The 15,034-nt window shown below is 46.0% G+C and overlaps 1 protein-coding gene across 1 annotated transcript in view; it reads left to right on the plus strand.

Annotated features, from left to right (window-relative positions):
• Positions 1-3,697: 3,697 nt before the first annotated feature.
• LOC109878266 (sialidase) overlaps positions 3,698-15,034 on the plus strand; it is an 81,861-nt gene continuing 70,524 nt past the window's right edge. Inside the window, exon 1 of the mRNA XM_031822106.1 lies at positions 3,698-3,893. Within this exon, the coding sequence (XP_031677966.1) occupies positions 3,891-3,893 (3 nt within the window). The 5' untranslated portion in view covers positions 3,698-3,890. The remainder of the gene's footprint in view (positions 3,894-15,034) is intronic.

Raw genomic sequence — 15,034 nt, forward strand, 5'->3', positions numbered from 1 at the left:
GGGGAGTACCCTACGTTAGAATAGAGTGGCCCAGTTCCAGGGGAGTACCCTACGTTAGAATAGAGTGGCCCAGTTCCAGGGGAGTACCCTACGTTAGTATAGAGTGGCCCAGTTCCAGGGGAGTACCCTACGTTAGAATAGAATGGTCCAGTTCCAGGGGAGTACCCTACGTTAGAATAGAGTGGTCCAGGGGAGTACCCTACGTTAGAATAGAGTGGTCCAGGGAAGTACCCTACGTTAGAATAGAGTGGTCCAGGGGAGTACCCTACGTTAGAATAGAGTGGTCCAGGGGAGTACCCTACGTTAGAATAGAGTGGCCCAGTTCCAGGGGAGTATCCTACGTTAGAATAGAGTGGCCCAGTTCCAGGGGAGTACCCTACGTTAGAATAGAGTGGCCCAGTTCCAGGGGAGTACCCTACGTTAGAATAGAGTGGCCCAGTTCCAGGGGAGTACCCTACGTTAGTATAGAGTGGCCCAGTTCCAGGGGAGTACCCTACGTTAGAATAGAATGGTCCAGTTCCACGGGAGTACCCTACGTTAGAATAGAGTGGTCCAGGGGAGTACCCTACGTTAGAATAGAGTGGTCCAGGGAAGTACCCTACGTTAGAATAGAGTGGTCCAGGGGAGTACCCTACGTTAGAATAGAGTGGTCCAGGGGAGTACCCTACGTTAGAATAGAGTGGTCCAGGTCGAGTACCCTACGTTAGTATAGAGTGGCCCAGTTCCAGGGGAGTACCCTACGTTAGAATAGAGTGGTCCAGGGGAGTACCCTACGTTAGAATAGAGTGGTCCAGGTCGAGTACCCTACGTTAGTATAGAGTGGCCCAGTTCCAGGGGAGTACCCTACGTTAGAATAGAGTAGTCCAGTTCCAGGGGAGTACCCTACGTTAGTATAGAGTGGCCCAGTTCCAGGGGAGTACCCTACGTTAGAATAGAGTGGCCCAGTTCCCCGACTGGGTAGAAATTTCAATGGTGTGAAATGGAGCAAACTCCTCCCACCCGGGGCACCGGGCCATACACAACAAACTGTCTGACAGGCAGAGAGGCGGACCTGGGTCTGAGGGGGCGGGACTGGTGTGGGCGGGCCGTAGCGTGTGGGCGGGCCTGGTGTGGGGTACCGGTACAGAGTCAATGTGGAGGCTATATACAGGGGGTACCGGTACAGAGTCAATGTGGAGGCTATATACAGGGGGTACTGGTACAGAGTCAATGTGGAGGCTATATACAGGGGTACCGGTACAGAGTCAATGTGGAGGCTATATACAGGGGGTACTGGTACAGAGTCAATGTGGAGGCTATATACAGGGTATTACGGTACAGAGTCAATGTGGAGGCTATATACAGGGGGTACTGGTACAGAGTCAATGTGGAGGCTATATACAGGGGTACCGGTACAGAGTCAATGTGGAGACTATATACAGGGTATTACGGTACAGAGTCAATGTGGAAGCTATATACAGGGGGGTACCGGTACAGAGTTGATGTGGAGGTTATATACAGGGGGGTACCGGTACAGAGTCAATGTGGAGGCTATATACAGGGTATTACGGTACAGAGTCAATGTGGAGACTATATACAGGGTATTACGGTACAGAGTCAATGTGGAGGCTATATACAGGGTGTTACGGTACAGAGTCAATGTGGAGGCTATATACAGGAGGTACTGGTACAGAGTCAATGTGGAAGCTATATACTGTAGAGAGAGAGAGAGAGAGAGCGCATTCTTAGCTGGATCAGGGAAGTACCCTACGTTAGTATAGAGTGGCCCAGTTCCAGGGGAGTACCCTACGTTAGTATAGAGTGGCCCAGTTCCAGGGAAGTACCCTACGTTAGTATAGAGTGGCCCAGTTCCAGGGAAGTACCCTACGTTAGAATAGAGTGGCCCAGTTCCAGGGGAGTACCCTACGTTAGAATAGAGTGGCCCAGTTCCAGGGGAGTACCCTACGTTAGAATAGAGTGGCCCAGTTCCAGGGGAGTACCCTACGTTAGTATAGAGTGGCCCAGTTCCAGGGAAGTACCCTACGTTAGTATAGAGTGGCCCAGTTCCAGGGAAGTACCCTACGTTAGAATAGAGTGGCCCAGTTCCAGGGGAGTACCCTACGTTAGAATAGAGTGGCCCAGTTCCAGGGGAGTACCCTACGTTAGAATAGAGTGGCCCAGTTCCAGGGGAGTACCCTACGTTAGAATAGAGTGGCCCAGTTCCAGGGGAGTACCCTACATTAGAATAGAGTGGCCCAGTTCCAGGGGAGTACCCTACGTTAGAATAGAGTGGTCCAGGGGAGTACCCTACGTTAGAATAGAGTGGTCCAGGGGAGTACCCTACGTTAGTATAGAGTGGCCCAGTTCCAGGGGAGTACCCTACGTTAGAATAGAGTGGCCCAGTTCCAGGGGAGTACCCTACGTTAGAATAGAGTGGTCCAGGGGAGTACCCTACATTAGTATAGAGTGGCCCAGTTCCAGGGGAGTACCCTACGTTAGAATAGAGTGGCCCAGTTCCAGGGGAGTATCCTACGTTAGTATAGAGTGGCCCAGTTCCAGTGGAGTACCCTACGTTAGAATAGAGTGGCCCAGTTCCAGGGGAGTACCCTACGTTAGAATAGAGTGGCCCAGTTCCAGGGGAGTACCCTACGTTAGAATAGAGTGGTCCAGGGGAGTACCCTACGTTAGAATAGAGTGGTCCAGGGGAGTACCCTACGTTAGAATAGAGTGGCCCAGGTCCAGGGGAGTACCCTACGTTAGAATAGAGTGGCCCAGTTCCAGGGGAGTACCCTACGTTAGAATAGAGTGGCCCAGTTCCAGGGGAGTACCCTACGTTAGAATAGAGTGGTCCAGGGGAGTACCCTACGTTAGAATAGAGTGGTCCAGGGGAGTACCCTACGTTAGAATAGAGTGGCCCAGTTCCAGGGGAGTATCCTACGTTAGAATAGAGTGGCCCAGTTCCAGGGGAGTATCCTACGTTAGAATAGAGTGGCCCAGTTCCAGGGGAGTACCCTACGTTAGAATAGAGTGGCCCAGTTCCAGGGGAGTACCCTACGTTAGAATAGAGTGGCCCAGTTCCAGGGGAGTACCCTACGTTAGTATAGAGTGGCCCAGTTCCAGGGGAGTACCCTACGTTAGAATAGAATGGTCCAGTTCCAGGGGAGTACCCTACGTTAGAATAGAGTGGTCCAGGGGAGTACCCTACGTTAGAATAGAGTGGTCCAGGGAAGTACCCTACGTTAGAATAGAGTGGTCCAGGGGAGTACCCTACGTTAGAATAGAGTGGTCCAGGGGAGTACCCTACGTTAGAATAGAGTGGTCCAGGTCGAGTACCCTACGTTAGTATAGAGTGGCCCAGTTCCAGGGGAGTACCCTACGTTAGAATAGAGTGGTCCAGGGGAGTACCCTACGTTAGAATAGAGTGGTCCAGGTCGAGTACCCTACGTTAGTATAGAGTGGCCCAGTTCCAGGGGAGTACCCTACGTTAGAATAGAGTAGTCCAGTTCCAGGGGAGTACCCTACGTTAGTATAGAGTGGCCCAGTTCCAGGGGAGTACCCTACGTTAGAATAGAGTGGCCCAGTTCCCCGACTGGGTAGAAATTTCAATGGTGTGAAATGGAGCAAACTCCTCCCACCCGGGGCACCGGGCCATACACAACAAACTGTCTGACAGGCAGAGAGGCGGACCTGGGTCTGAGGGGGCGGGACTGGTGTGGGCGGGCCGTAGCGTGTGGGCGGGCCTGGTGTGGGCGGGCCGTAGCGTGTGCTCGTCGCTGCAGTGTGTGAAAGCAGTAGTTGGTCGTTGCAGTCGTACGGTTTGGAAGGAGGTCGACCAGCAGAGAGACTCACTGAGGAATACTGAGGACAATGATCCCAGGATACACTACTACAGAGGCCATACTGCATACACTATGGTGAGTGGACACACACACACTGAACACACACACACACAGAACACACACACACACACACACACTGAACACACACACACACAGACACTGAACACACACTCACACTGAACACAGAACACAGAACACACACACACACAGAACACACACACACACAGAACACAGAACACACACACACACTGAACACACACTCACAGAACACACACACACACAGAACACACTGAACACACACACTCACAGAACACACACACTGAACACACACATTGAGCTGCATGGAATTTCGTCTGAGGAGGTGTTGCTGTGTGATGGCTTTACCTTACCGGTACGGGACAGGGTAGGACAGGACAGGGTGGGACAGGACAGGGTAGGACAGTGTGGGACAGGGTAGGACAGGACAGGGTAGGACGGGACAGGGTGGGACAGGGTAGGACGGGACAGGGTGGGACAGGGTAGGACAGGGTAGGACAGGACAGGGTAGGACAGGACAGGGTAGGACGGGACAGGGTGGGACAGGACAGGGTAGGACGGGACAGGGTGGGACAGCGTAGGACATGACAGGACGGGACAGGGTGGGACAGGACAGATAATGTTAGATCATCCTACTGGGGAGAGGAGAGAGAGAGGATTGTTGAAGAGCCTGTGGGGGAAATTCAGTCTGAATACAGTGTTGACTTTAAGGTTGAATAGGTGTTGTCACAAAGGTGGATGTTCCTCAAGTGCTTGAGGTGTGTGTGTCCTGAGGTGTGTGTGTGTGTGTCCTGAGGTGTGTGTCCTGAGGTGTGTGTGTGTCCTGAGGTGTGTGTGTGTGTCCTGAGGTGTGTGTGTGTGTGTGTCCTGAGGTGTGTGTGTGTGTCCTGAGGTGTGTGTGTGTGTGTGTTTCCTTGCTGTGTGTCCTGAGGTGTGTGTGTGTGTTTCCTTGCTCTGTGTCCTGAGGTGTGTGTGTGTGTTTCCTTGCTGTGTGTCCTGAGGTGTGTGTGTGTGTGTGTGTGTGTTTCCTTGCTGTGTGTCCTGAGGTGTGTGTGTGTGTGTTTCCTTGCTGTGTGTCCTGAGGTGTGTGTGTGTGTTTCCTTGCTGTGTGTCCTGAGGTGTGTGTGTCCTGAGGTGTGTGTGTGTGTTTCCTTGCTGTGTGTGCTGTGAGCGTGTTTGTGTCCACGTGAATGTCTGTTTAAGCGCTGCCTGCTGCAGATGCGTGCCTCTCTGTGGGGTTGACTGGCTGTGCTGTTGGCCTTGGGGCAGACGGTTTGGGGCAGACGGTTTGGGGCAGACGGTTTGGGGCAGACAGTTTGGGGCAGACAGTCTCCTCAGTACTGATCCCCCTCCTCTCTGAGTTAACCGTAGTATGGACCTTACTGTGCTCACTGGGGGACTGAAGGGCTCTTTTTGAAGGAGAGACGGGCTTAACCAGGGTGTGTGTGTGTTTACCTCAAACATCCGAGGAAGGTCAGCCCTGCGGAGAGAGAGAAAGGGAGAGAGATAGGGGAACGCTGGCGTCAAGAATTGTAATTTCCTCGTTTCACAGGCACATGGAGAGGGGAGGGAAGAGAGAGAGATGGCTGAGGGTTACGGGGCAGGACAGTGGAGGAGGGAGGGAAGAGAGAGAGATGGCTGAGGGTTAGGGGGCAGGACAGTGGAGGAGGGAGGGAAGAGAGAGAGATGGCTGAGGGTTAGCAGGACAGTGGAGGAGGGAGGGAAGAGAGAGATGGCTGAGGGTTACGGGGCAGGACAGTGGAGGAGGGAAGGAAGAGAGAGAGATGGCTGAGGGTTACGGGGCAGGACAGTGGAGGAGGGAGGGAAGAGAGAGAGATGGCTGAGGGTTAGCAGGACAGTGGAGGAGGGAGGGAAGAGAGAGATGGCTGAGGGTTAGCAGGACAGTGGAGGAGGGAGGGAAGAGAGAGATGGCTGAGGGTTAGGGGGCAGGACAGTGGAGGAGGGAGGGAAGAGAGAGAGAGATGGCTGAGGGTTAGCAGGACAGTGGAGGAGGGAGGGAAGAGAGAGATGGCTGAGGGTTAGGGGGCAGGACAGTGGAGGAGGGAGGGAAGAGAGAGAGAGATGGCTGAGGGTTAGCAGGACAGTGGAGGAGGGAGGGAAGAGAGAGATGGTTGATCTGCTATCTCAACTCTTATAAAAATGGGTTCCAAAGGGTTCTTCAGCTGTCCCCAATAGGAGAACCCCTTTTGGTTCCAAGTAAAATCAGGTAGAACTCTTTCCACAAGAATTCATTGAATTATCCAGTGGACTGTGGCCCCTTGATATACTCTGTGTTCTATACATATCCCCGCTATTGGGGTCTGTTGGGGTCTCTCTCTCTGGTCTCTCTCTGATATATCCTTGATATACTCTGTGTTCTATACATATCCCCGCTATTGGGGTCTGCTGGGGTCTCTCTCTGGTCTCTCTCTCTGGTCTCTCTCTCTGGTCTCTGGTCTCTCTCTCTGGTCTCTCTCTGATATATCCTTAATATACTCTGTGTTCTATACATATCCCCGCTATTGGGGTCTGCTGGGGTCTCTCTCTCTGGTCTCTCTCTCTGGTCTCTGGTCTCTGGTCTCTCTCTGGTCTCTGGTCTCTCTCTGATATATATCCTTGATATACTCTGTGTTCTATACATATCCCCGCTATTGGGGTCTCTCTCTGGTCTCTCTCTCTGGTCTCTGGTCTCTCTCTCCCCAACCTTCCTCTCTCTGGTCTCTCTCTCTGGTCTCTCTCTCTGGCCTCTGGTCTCTCTGGTCTCTGGTCTCTCTCTCTGGTCTCTGGTCTCTCTCTGGTCTCTCTCTCTGGTCTCTGGTCTCTCTCTCCCCCAACCTTCCTCTCTCTGGTCTCTCTCTCTGGTCTCTCTCTCTGGTCTCTCTCTCTGGTCTCTGGTCTCTCTGGTCTCTGGTCTCTCTCTCTGGTCTCTGGTCTCTCTGGTCTCTGGTCTCTCTCTCTGGTCTCTGGTCTCTCTGGTCTCTGGTCTCTCTCTCTGGTCTCTGGTCTCTCTCTCTCTCCCCCAACCTCCCTCTCTCTGGTCTGTTCCTCTCAATTCATTTTAAGGGGCTTTATTGACATGGGAAACATATGTTTGCGTTTTAAGTGAAATAAACAATAAGAAATTAACAGTAAACATTACACTCACAAAAGTTCCAAAAGAATAAAGACATTATAAATGTCATATTATATATATATATATATATATATATATACAGTGTTGTAACGATGTGCAAATAGTTAAAGTACACAAGGGAGAATAAATAAGCATAAATATGGGTTGTATTTTGTTCTTCACTGGTTGCCCTTTTCTTGTGGCAACAGGTCACACATCTTGCTGCTGTGATATTTCACCCAGTAGATATGGGAGTTTATCAGAATTGTGGATCTGTGTAATCCTGAGTGAAATATATGTGTCAGACTATGAGACGTCATAAAAAAAATGGGTTTCTCATGAAAAAGTCTGTAGCGTCCAAACGGTTTGGTCTACAAACGAATACTTCCTACAAACTAATACTACCTAATACTACCTACAAACTAATACTTCCTACAAACTAATACTTCCTACAAACTAATACGACCTACAAACTAATACTACCTAATACGACCTACAAACTAATACTACCTAATACGACCTACAAACTAATACGACCTAATACGACCTACAAACTAATACTACCTAATACTTCCTACAAACTAATACTACCTAATACGACCTACAAACTAATACTACCTAATACTTCCTACAAAATAATACTTCCTAATACGACCTACAAACTAATACTACCTACAAACTAATACTACCTACAAACTAATACGACCTACAAACTAATACTACCTACAAACTAATACTTCCTACAAACTAATACTTCCTAATACTACCTACAAACTAATACTACCTACAAACTAATACTTCCTAATACTACCTACAACTAATACTTCCTACAAACTAATACTTCCTAATACTACCTACAAACTGATACTACCTACAAACTAATACTACAAACTAATACTACCTAATACTTCCTACAAACTGATACTTCCTACAAACTAATACTACCTAATACTTCCTACAAACTAATACTACAAACTAATACTACCTACAAACTAATACTACCTACAAACTAATACTTCCTACTACCTAATACTTCCTACAAACTACTACTACCTAATACTTCCTACAAACTAATACTACAAACTAATACTACCTACAAACTAATACTACCTAATACTACCTACAAACTAATACTACCTACAAACTAATACTACCTAATACTACCTACAAACTAATACTACCTAATACTACCTACAAACTAATACTACCTAATACTACCTACAAACTAATACTACCTACAAACTAATACTACCTAATACTACCTACAAACTAATACTTCCTACAAACTAATACTACCTAATACTACCTACAACCTAATACTTCCTACAAACTAATACTTCCTACAATCTAATACTACCTACAAACTAATATGACCAACAAACTAACACAAACTAATACGACCTACAAACTAATACTACCTAATACTTCCTACAAACTAATACTACCTACAAACTAATACTACCTAATACTTCCTACAAACTAATACTACCTACAAACTAATACTACCTAATACTTCCTACAAACTAATACTACCTACAAACTAATACTACCTAATACTTCCTACAAACTAATACTACCTAATACTTCCTACAAACTAATACGACCTACAAACTAATACTTCCTAATACTTCCTACAAACTAATACGACCTACAAACGAATACTTCCTACAAACTAATACTACCTAATACTTCCTACAAACTAATACTACCTAATACTTCCTAATACGACCTACAAACTAATACTACCTAATACTTCCTACAAACTAATACTACCTAATACTTCCTACAAACTAATATGGCCGCTCTATGGAAAGATGAGACCTTCACGAACCCCAAGGGACTCTCCTGAGGGCCGTACCATCCATATGCTGACATTGACTTTGCTATTTTTGTGTGTCGCTACGTTTCGCTTGATAGCTAGTCAGCCAGCCCATAGAGAGAACATTGCATTGTGGGGTTTTGTAGTCGACTTGAGCTGCAACAGATTTTCCACAACCTTATTATAATGGCAAAATTAAACATTTGTTCACCAAAGTTATTGTTCTCATTTATTAGTGTTATGTAATACTGTGAATTATAGGAATTTGGGTTTTTGGGTGGATTTCTCCTTTAAGTATTTCACTGTTTTCTGTGACTCTGTGCATGGTACTAATAGTAGATTATCTCTGTGACCCTGTCTGTGCATGGTACTAAATAGTAGATTATCTCTGTGACCCTGTCTGTGCATGGTACTAAATAGTAGATTATCTCTGTGACCCTGTCTGTGCATGGTACTAAATAGTAGATTATCTCTGTGACCCTGTCTGTGCATGGTACTAAATAGTAGATTATCTCTGTGACCCTGTCTGTGCATGGTACTAAATAGTAGATTATCTCTGTGACCCTGTCTGTGCATTGTACTAAATAGTAGATTATCTCTGTGACCCTGTCTGTGCATGGTACTAAATAGTAGATTATCTCTGTGACCCGGTCTGTGCATGGTACTAAATAATATATTATCTCTGTAGCACCAAAAAAGATCCCCTCAGGGGACTGACTGATTGTAAACATGGTGATATAGGACACTGACTGACTGATTGTAAACATGGTGATATAGGACACTGACTGACTGATTGTAAACATGGTGATATAGGACACTGACTGACTGATTGTAAACACGGGGATATAGGACACTGACTGACTGATTGTAAACATGGTGATATAGGACACTGACTGACTGATTGTAAACATGGTGATATAGGACACTGACTGATTGTAAACATGGTGATATAGGACACTGACTGATTGTAAACACGGTGATATAGGACACTGACTGACTGATTGTAAACATGGTGATATAGGACACTGACTGATTGTAAACACGGTGATATAGGACACTGACTGACTGATTGTAAACATGGTGATAGAGGACACTGACTGACTGATTGTAAACATGGTGATATAGGACACTGACTGACTGATTGTAAACATGGTGATATAGGACACTGACTGACTGATTGTAAACACGGGGATATAGGACACTGACTGACTGATTGTAAACATGGTGATATAGGACACTGACTGACTGATTGTAAACATGGTGATATAGGACACTGACTGACTGATTGTAAACACGGGGATATAGGACACAGACTGACTGATTGTAAACATGGTGATATAGGACACTGACTGACTGATTGTAAACATGGTGATATAGGACACTGACTGATTGTAAACATGGTGATATAGGACACTGACTGATTGTAAACACGGTGATATAGGACACTGACTGACTGATTGTAAACATGGTGATAGAGGACACTGACTGACTGATTGTAAACACGGTGATATAGGACACTGACTGACTGATTGTAAACACGGTGATATAGGACACTGACTGACTGATTGTAAACATGGTGATATAGGACACTGACTGATTGTAAACACTGTGATATAGGACACTGACTGACTGATTGTAAACACGGTGATATAGGACACTGACTGACTGATTGTAAACATGGTAATATAGGACACTGACTGACTGATTGTAAACACGGTAATATAGGACACTGACTGACTGATTGTAAACACGGTGATATAGGACACTGACTGACTGATTGTAAACATGGTGATATAGGACACTGACTGACTGATTGTAAACATGGTGATATAGGACACTGACTGACTGATTGTAAACATGGTGATATAGGACACTGACTGACTGATTGTAAACACGGGGATATAGGACACTGACTGACTGATTGTAAACATGGTGATATAGGACACTGACTGACTGATTGTAAACATGGTGATATAGGACACTGACTGATTGTAAACATGGTGATATAGGACACTGACTGATTGTAAACACGGTGATATAGGTCACTGACTGACTGATTGTAAACATGGTGATATAGGACACTGACTGATTGTAAACACTGTGATATAGGACACTGACTGACTGATTGTAAACACGGTGATATAGGACACTGACTGACTGATTGTAAACATGGTGATATAGGACACTGACTGATTGTAAACACGGTAATATAGGACACTGACTGACTGATTGTAAACACAGTGATATAGGACACTGACTGACTGATTGTAAACATGGTGATATAGGACACTGACTGACTGATTGTAAACATGGTGATATAGGACGCTGACTGACTGATTGTAAACATGGTGTTATAGGACACTGACTGACTGATTGTAAACATGGTGATATAGGACACTGACTGACTGATTGTAAACATGGTGATATAGGACACTGACTGATTGTAAACATGGTGATAAAGGACACTGACTGACTGATTGTAAACATGGTGATATAGGACACTGACTGACTGATTATAAACATGGTGATATAGGACGCTGACTGACTGATTGTAAACATGGTGATATAGGACACTGACTGACTGATTGTAAACATGGTGATATAGGACACTGACTGACTGATTGTAAACATGGTGATATAGGACACTGACTGATTGTAAACATGGTGATATAGGACACTGACTGACTGACTGATTGTAAACACGGGGATATAGGACACTGACTGACTGATTGTAAACATGGTGATATAGGACACTGACTGACTGATTGTAAACATGGTGATATAGGACACTGACTGATTGTAAACATGGTGATATAGGACACTGACTGATTGTAAACACGGTGATATAGGTCACTGACTGACTGATTGTAAACATGGTGATATAGGACACTGACTGATTGTAAACACTGTGATATAGGACACTGACTGACTGATTGTAAACACGGTGATATAGGACACTGACTGACTGATTGTAAACATGGTGATATAGGACACTGACTGATTGTAAACACGGTAATATAGGACACTGACTGACTGATTGTAAACACAGTGATATAGGACACTGACTGACTGATTGTAAACATGGTGATATAGGACACTGACTGACTGATTGTAAACATGGTGATATAGGACGCTGACTGACTGATTGTAAACATGGTGTTATAGGACACTGACTGACTGATTGTAAACATGGTGATATAGGACACTGACTGACTGATTGTAAACATGGTGATATAGGACACTGACTGATTGTAAACATGGTGATAAAGGACACTGACTGACTGATTGTAAACATGGTGATATAGGACACTGACTGACTGATTATAAACATGGTGATATAGGACGCTGACTGACTGATTGTAAACATGGTGATATAGGACACTGACTGACTGATTGTAAACATGGTGATATAGGACACTGACTGACTGATTGTAAACATGGTGATATAGGACACTGACTGATTGTAAACATGGTGATATAGGACACTGACTGACTGACTGATTGTAAACATGGTGATATAGGACACTGACTGACTGACTGACTGACTGATTGTAAACATGGTGTCAGCTCTGTCTAAATCGTTGGAGAGGATGACAGGAGGAAGTGAAGGGCGGAGGGAGGCTGAAAGACATATTGATTGAAGAAGTGTGATGGCTCAAATTCTCCCTAAAAGCAGGAATGCAGAGCAGAGCAGGGCCTTGTCAGGGGCTGAAAGGCAGATCCAACCAGACATGTGGAGGCTGAAAGGCAGCAGAGCAGGGCTGAGGAGTCAGGGGATGAAGGGATTAGGGCCGTGGTGGAGAGGGGTCAGGGTTAGAGCTGAGGTGGAGGCAGTGAACTCCCTACTGATTTATATAAGTGTAGATACATCACCTCTGTCTCTGGTATGAAGGGGGTTGGGGTGGACAGGGTGCTTCCAGAATGTCTCCTCTGGGACAGAGGGGTGTACTGAGAGAGAGAGACCAAACTGATGGGATGGACAGGGTTAGAACCATGTGACCTGGCCTAATGACCTGGTCACGCTGGTTGAAACACTCAAACACATTCCCAAACTAGACTGTGGATTTTTGATTTATTTTATTTATTTAACTAGGCAAGTCAGTTAAGAACAAGTTCTTATTTACAATGACGGGCCTACACCGACCAAACCCCGGATGACGCTGGGCCAATTGTGGCCGCCCTATGAGACTCCCAATCACGGCCGGTTGTGAAACAGCCTGGATTCGAACCAGGGCGTCTGTAGTGACGCCTCAAGAACTGAGATGCAGTGCCTTAGACCGCTGCGCCACTCGGGAACACCATAGTGGACATGGTATCTTTGTGATTAGTAAATACTGTGGACATGGTATCTTTGTGATTAGTACATACTGTGGACATGGTATCTTTGTGTTTAGTAAATACTGTGGACATGGTATCTTTGATTAGTAAATACTGTGGACACGGTATCTTTGATTAGTAAATACTGTGGACATGGTATCTTTGTGTTTAGTAAATACTGTGGACATGGTATCTTTGATTAGTAAATACTGTGGACATGGTATATTTGATGAGTAAATACTGTGGACATGGTATCTTTGTGTTTAGTAAATACTGTGGACATGGTATCTTTGTGTTTAGTAAATACTGTGGACATGGTATCTTTGTGTTTAGTAAATACTGTGGACATGGTATCTTTGTGTTTAGTAAATACTGTGGACATGGTATCCTTGTGATTAGTAAATACTGTGGACACGGTATCTTTGATTAGTAAATACTGTGGACACGGTATCTTTGATTAGTAAATACTGTGGACATGGTATATTTGATGAGTAAATAATGTGGACATGGTATCTTTGACTAGTAATGTTGAGGTAGTTGGATATGTCTCCATGTTAACCAACAGGTGTTGAGGTAGTTGGATATGTCTCCATGTTAACCAACAGGTGTTGAAGTAGTTGGATATGTCGCCATGGAAACCAGCAGGTCCATGAAGCTCTTCCTCCACATCAATCTCATTAAAGTCAGCCAGTCGGTCTATCTGCCTGTTTGTTTCCAGCCATCAGGCATCTTCCGCCAGCCTTCTCTGGCTCTGGGCCTGCCTGATATCAGTCAGCTCCGACCCACGTGAACCTCATGTTGTCACGTCCTGCTGAGTTTGACCCCGGCAACTTCCCAGACACTGCAGAGCTTTCACACAGGGGAGCCGTACGTACGGAGACACACCTTGCTTTCAATAGCCCAGACTTTAGCCCCAATCCACCGCTGACCGGACGCCAGGAGCCCACTAGGTATTGTAGTGGAGCCACAGCGAGCGGATCCCTGGCAGCTTACTGGAAGGAGGGAAGGAAGGAGGGAGGGAGGGAATGAAGGAGGGAGTCTTTGATGTTGATGAGGGAAGGCGATTACTTTATACACTGCTGTCGTTCTCCGATCGGTACAGAGAGATGTGGCGGAGAGTCTGGAGAGAGACATCATCTAACTGCCTCATGATACATTCAGCCGCTGGAGAGGAAAATGAGGGCCCAAATGGCTCCCTATTCCCTACATAGCACTCCTTCAGACCAGAGCCCTATAGAACCCTATTCCCTACATAGTGCACTCCTTCAGACCAGAGCCCTATAGAACCCTATTCCCTACATAGTGCACTCCTTCAGACCAGAGCCCTATAGAACCCTATTCCCTACATAGTGCACTCCTTCAGACCAGAGCCCTATAGAACCCTATTCCCTACATAGTGCACTCCTTCAGACCAGGGCCCAAATGGCTCCCTATTCCCTACATAGTGCACTCCTTCAGACCAGAGCTCAGGGCCCTTTGTAGGGAATAGGGGGCTGTTTTAGAGTTTCCGAAGAGCAGTTAAAAGATTAGTTTGACGTTTGGGTTTGGTTTTAAAAGTATTTTAGTTCGCTACTTCTGAGACATCAAATGATCTCGGAAAGATTTAGTTTCTGTAATCACTTTTGAGTCCCAACTTTTCTGTGGAGTTTCTAAAGGGGCTTTTCCTGATTCCCTTCTCTGAAAACCAGCTGGGGCTTTTCCTGATTCCCTTCTCTGAAAACCAGCCGGGGCTTTTCCTGATTCCCTTCTCTGAAAACCAGCCGGGGCTTTTCCTGATTCCCTTCTCTGAAACCAGCCGGGGCTTTTCCTGATTCCCTTCTCTGAAACCAGCCGGGGCTTTTCCTGATTCCCTTCTCTGAAACCAGCCGGGGCTTTTCCTGATTCCCTTCTCTGAAACCAGCCGGGGCTTTTCCTGATTCCCTTCTCTGAAAC

Source organism: Oncorhynchus kisutch, unplaced genomic scaffold (assembly GCF_002021735.2).
Source record: "Oncorhynchus kisutch isolate 150728-3 unplaced genomic scaffold, Okis_V2 scaffold4069, whole genome shotgun sequence".
NCBI classification, from domain to species: domain Eukaryota; kingdom Metazoa; phylum Chordata; class Actinopteri; order Salmoniformes; family Salmonidae; genus Oncorhynchus; species Oncorhynchus kisutch.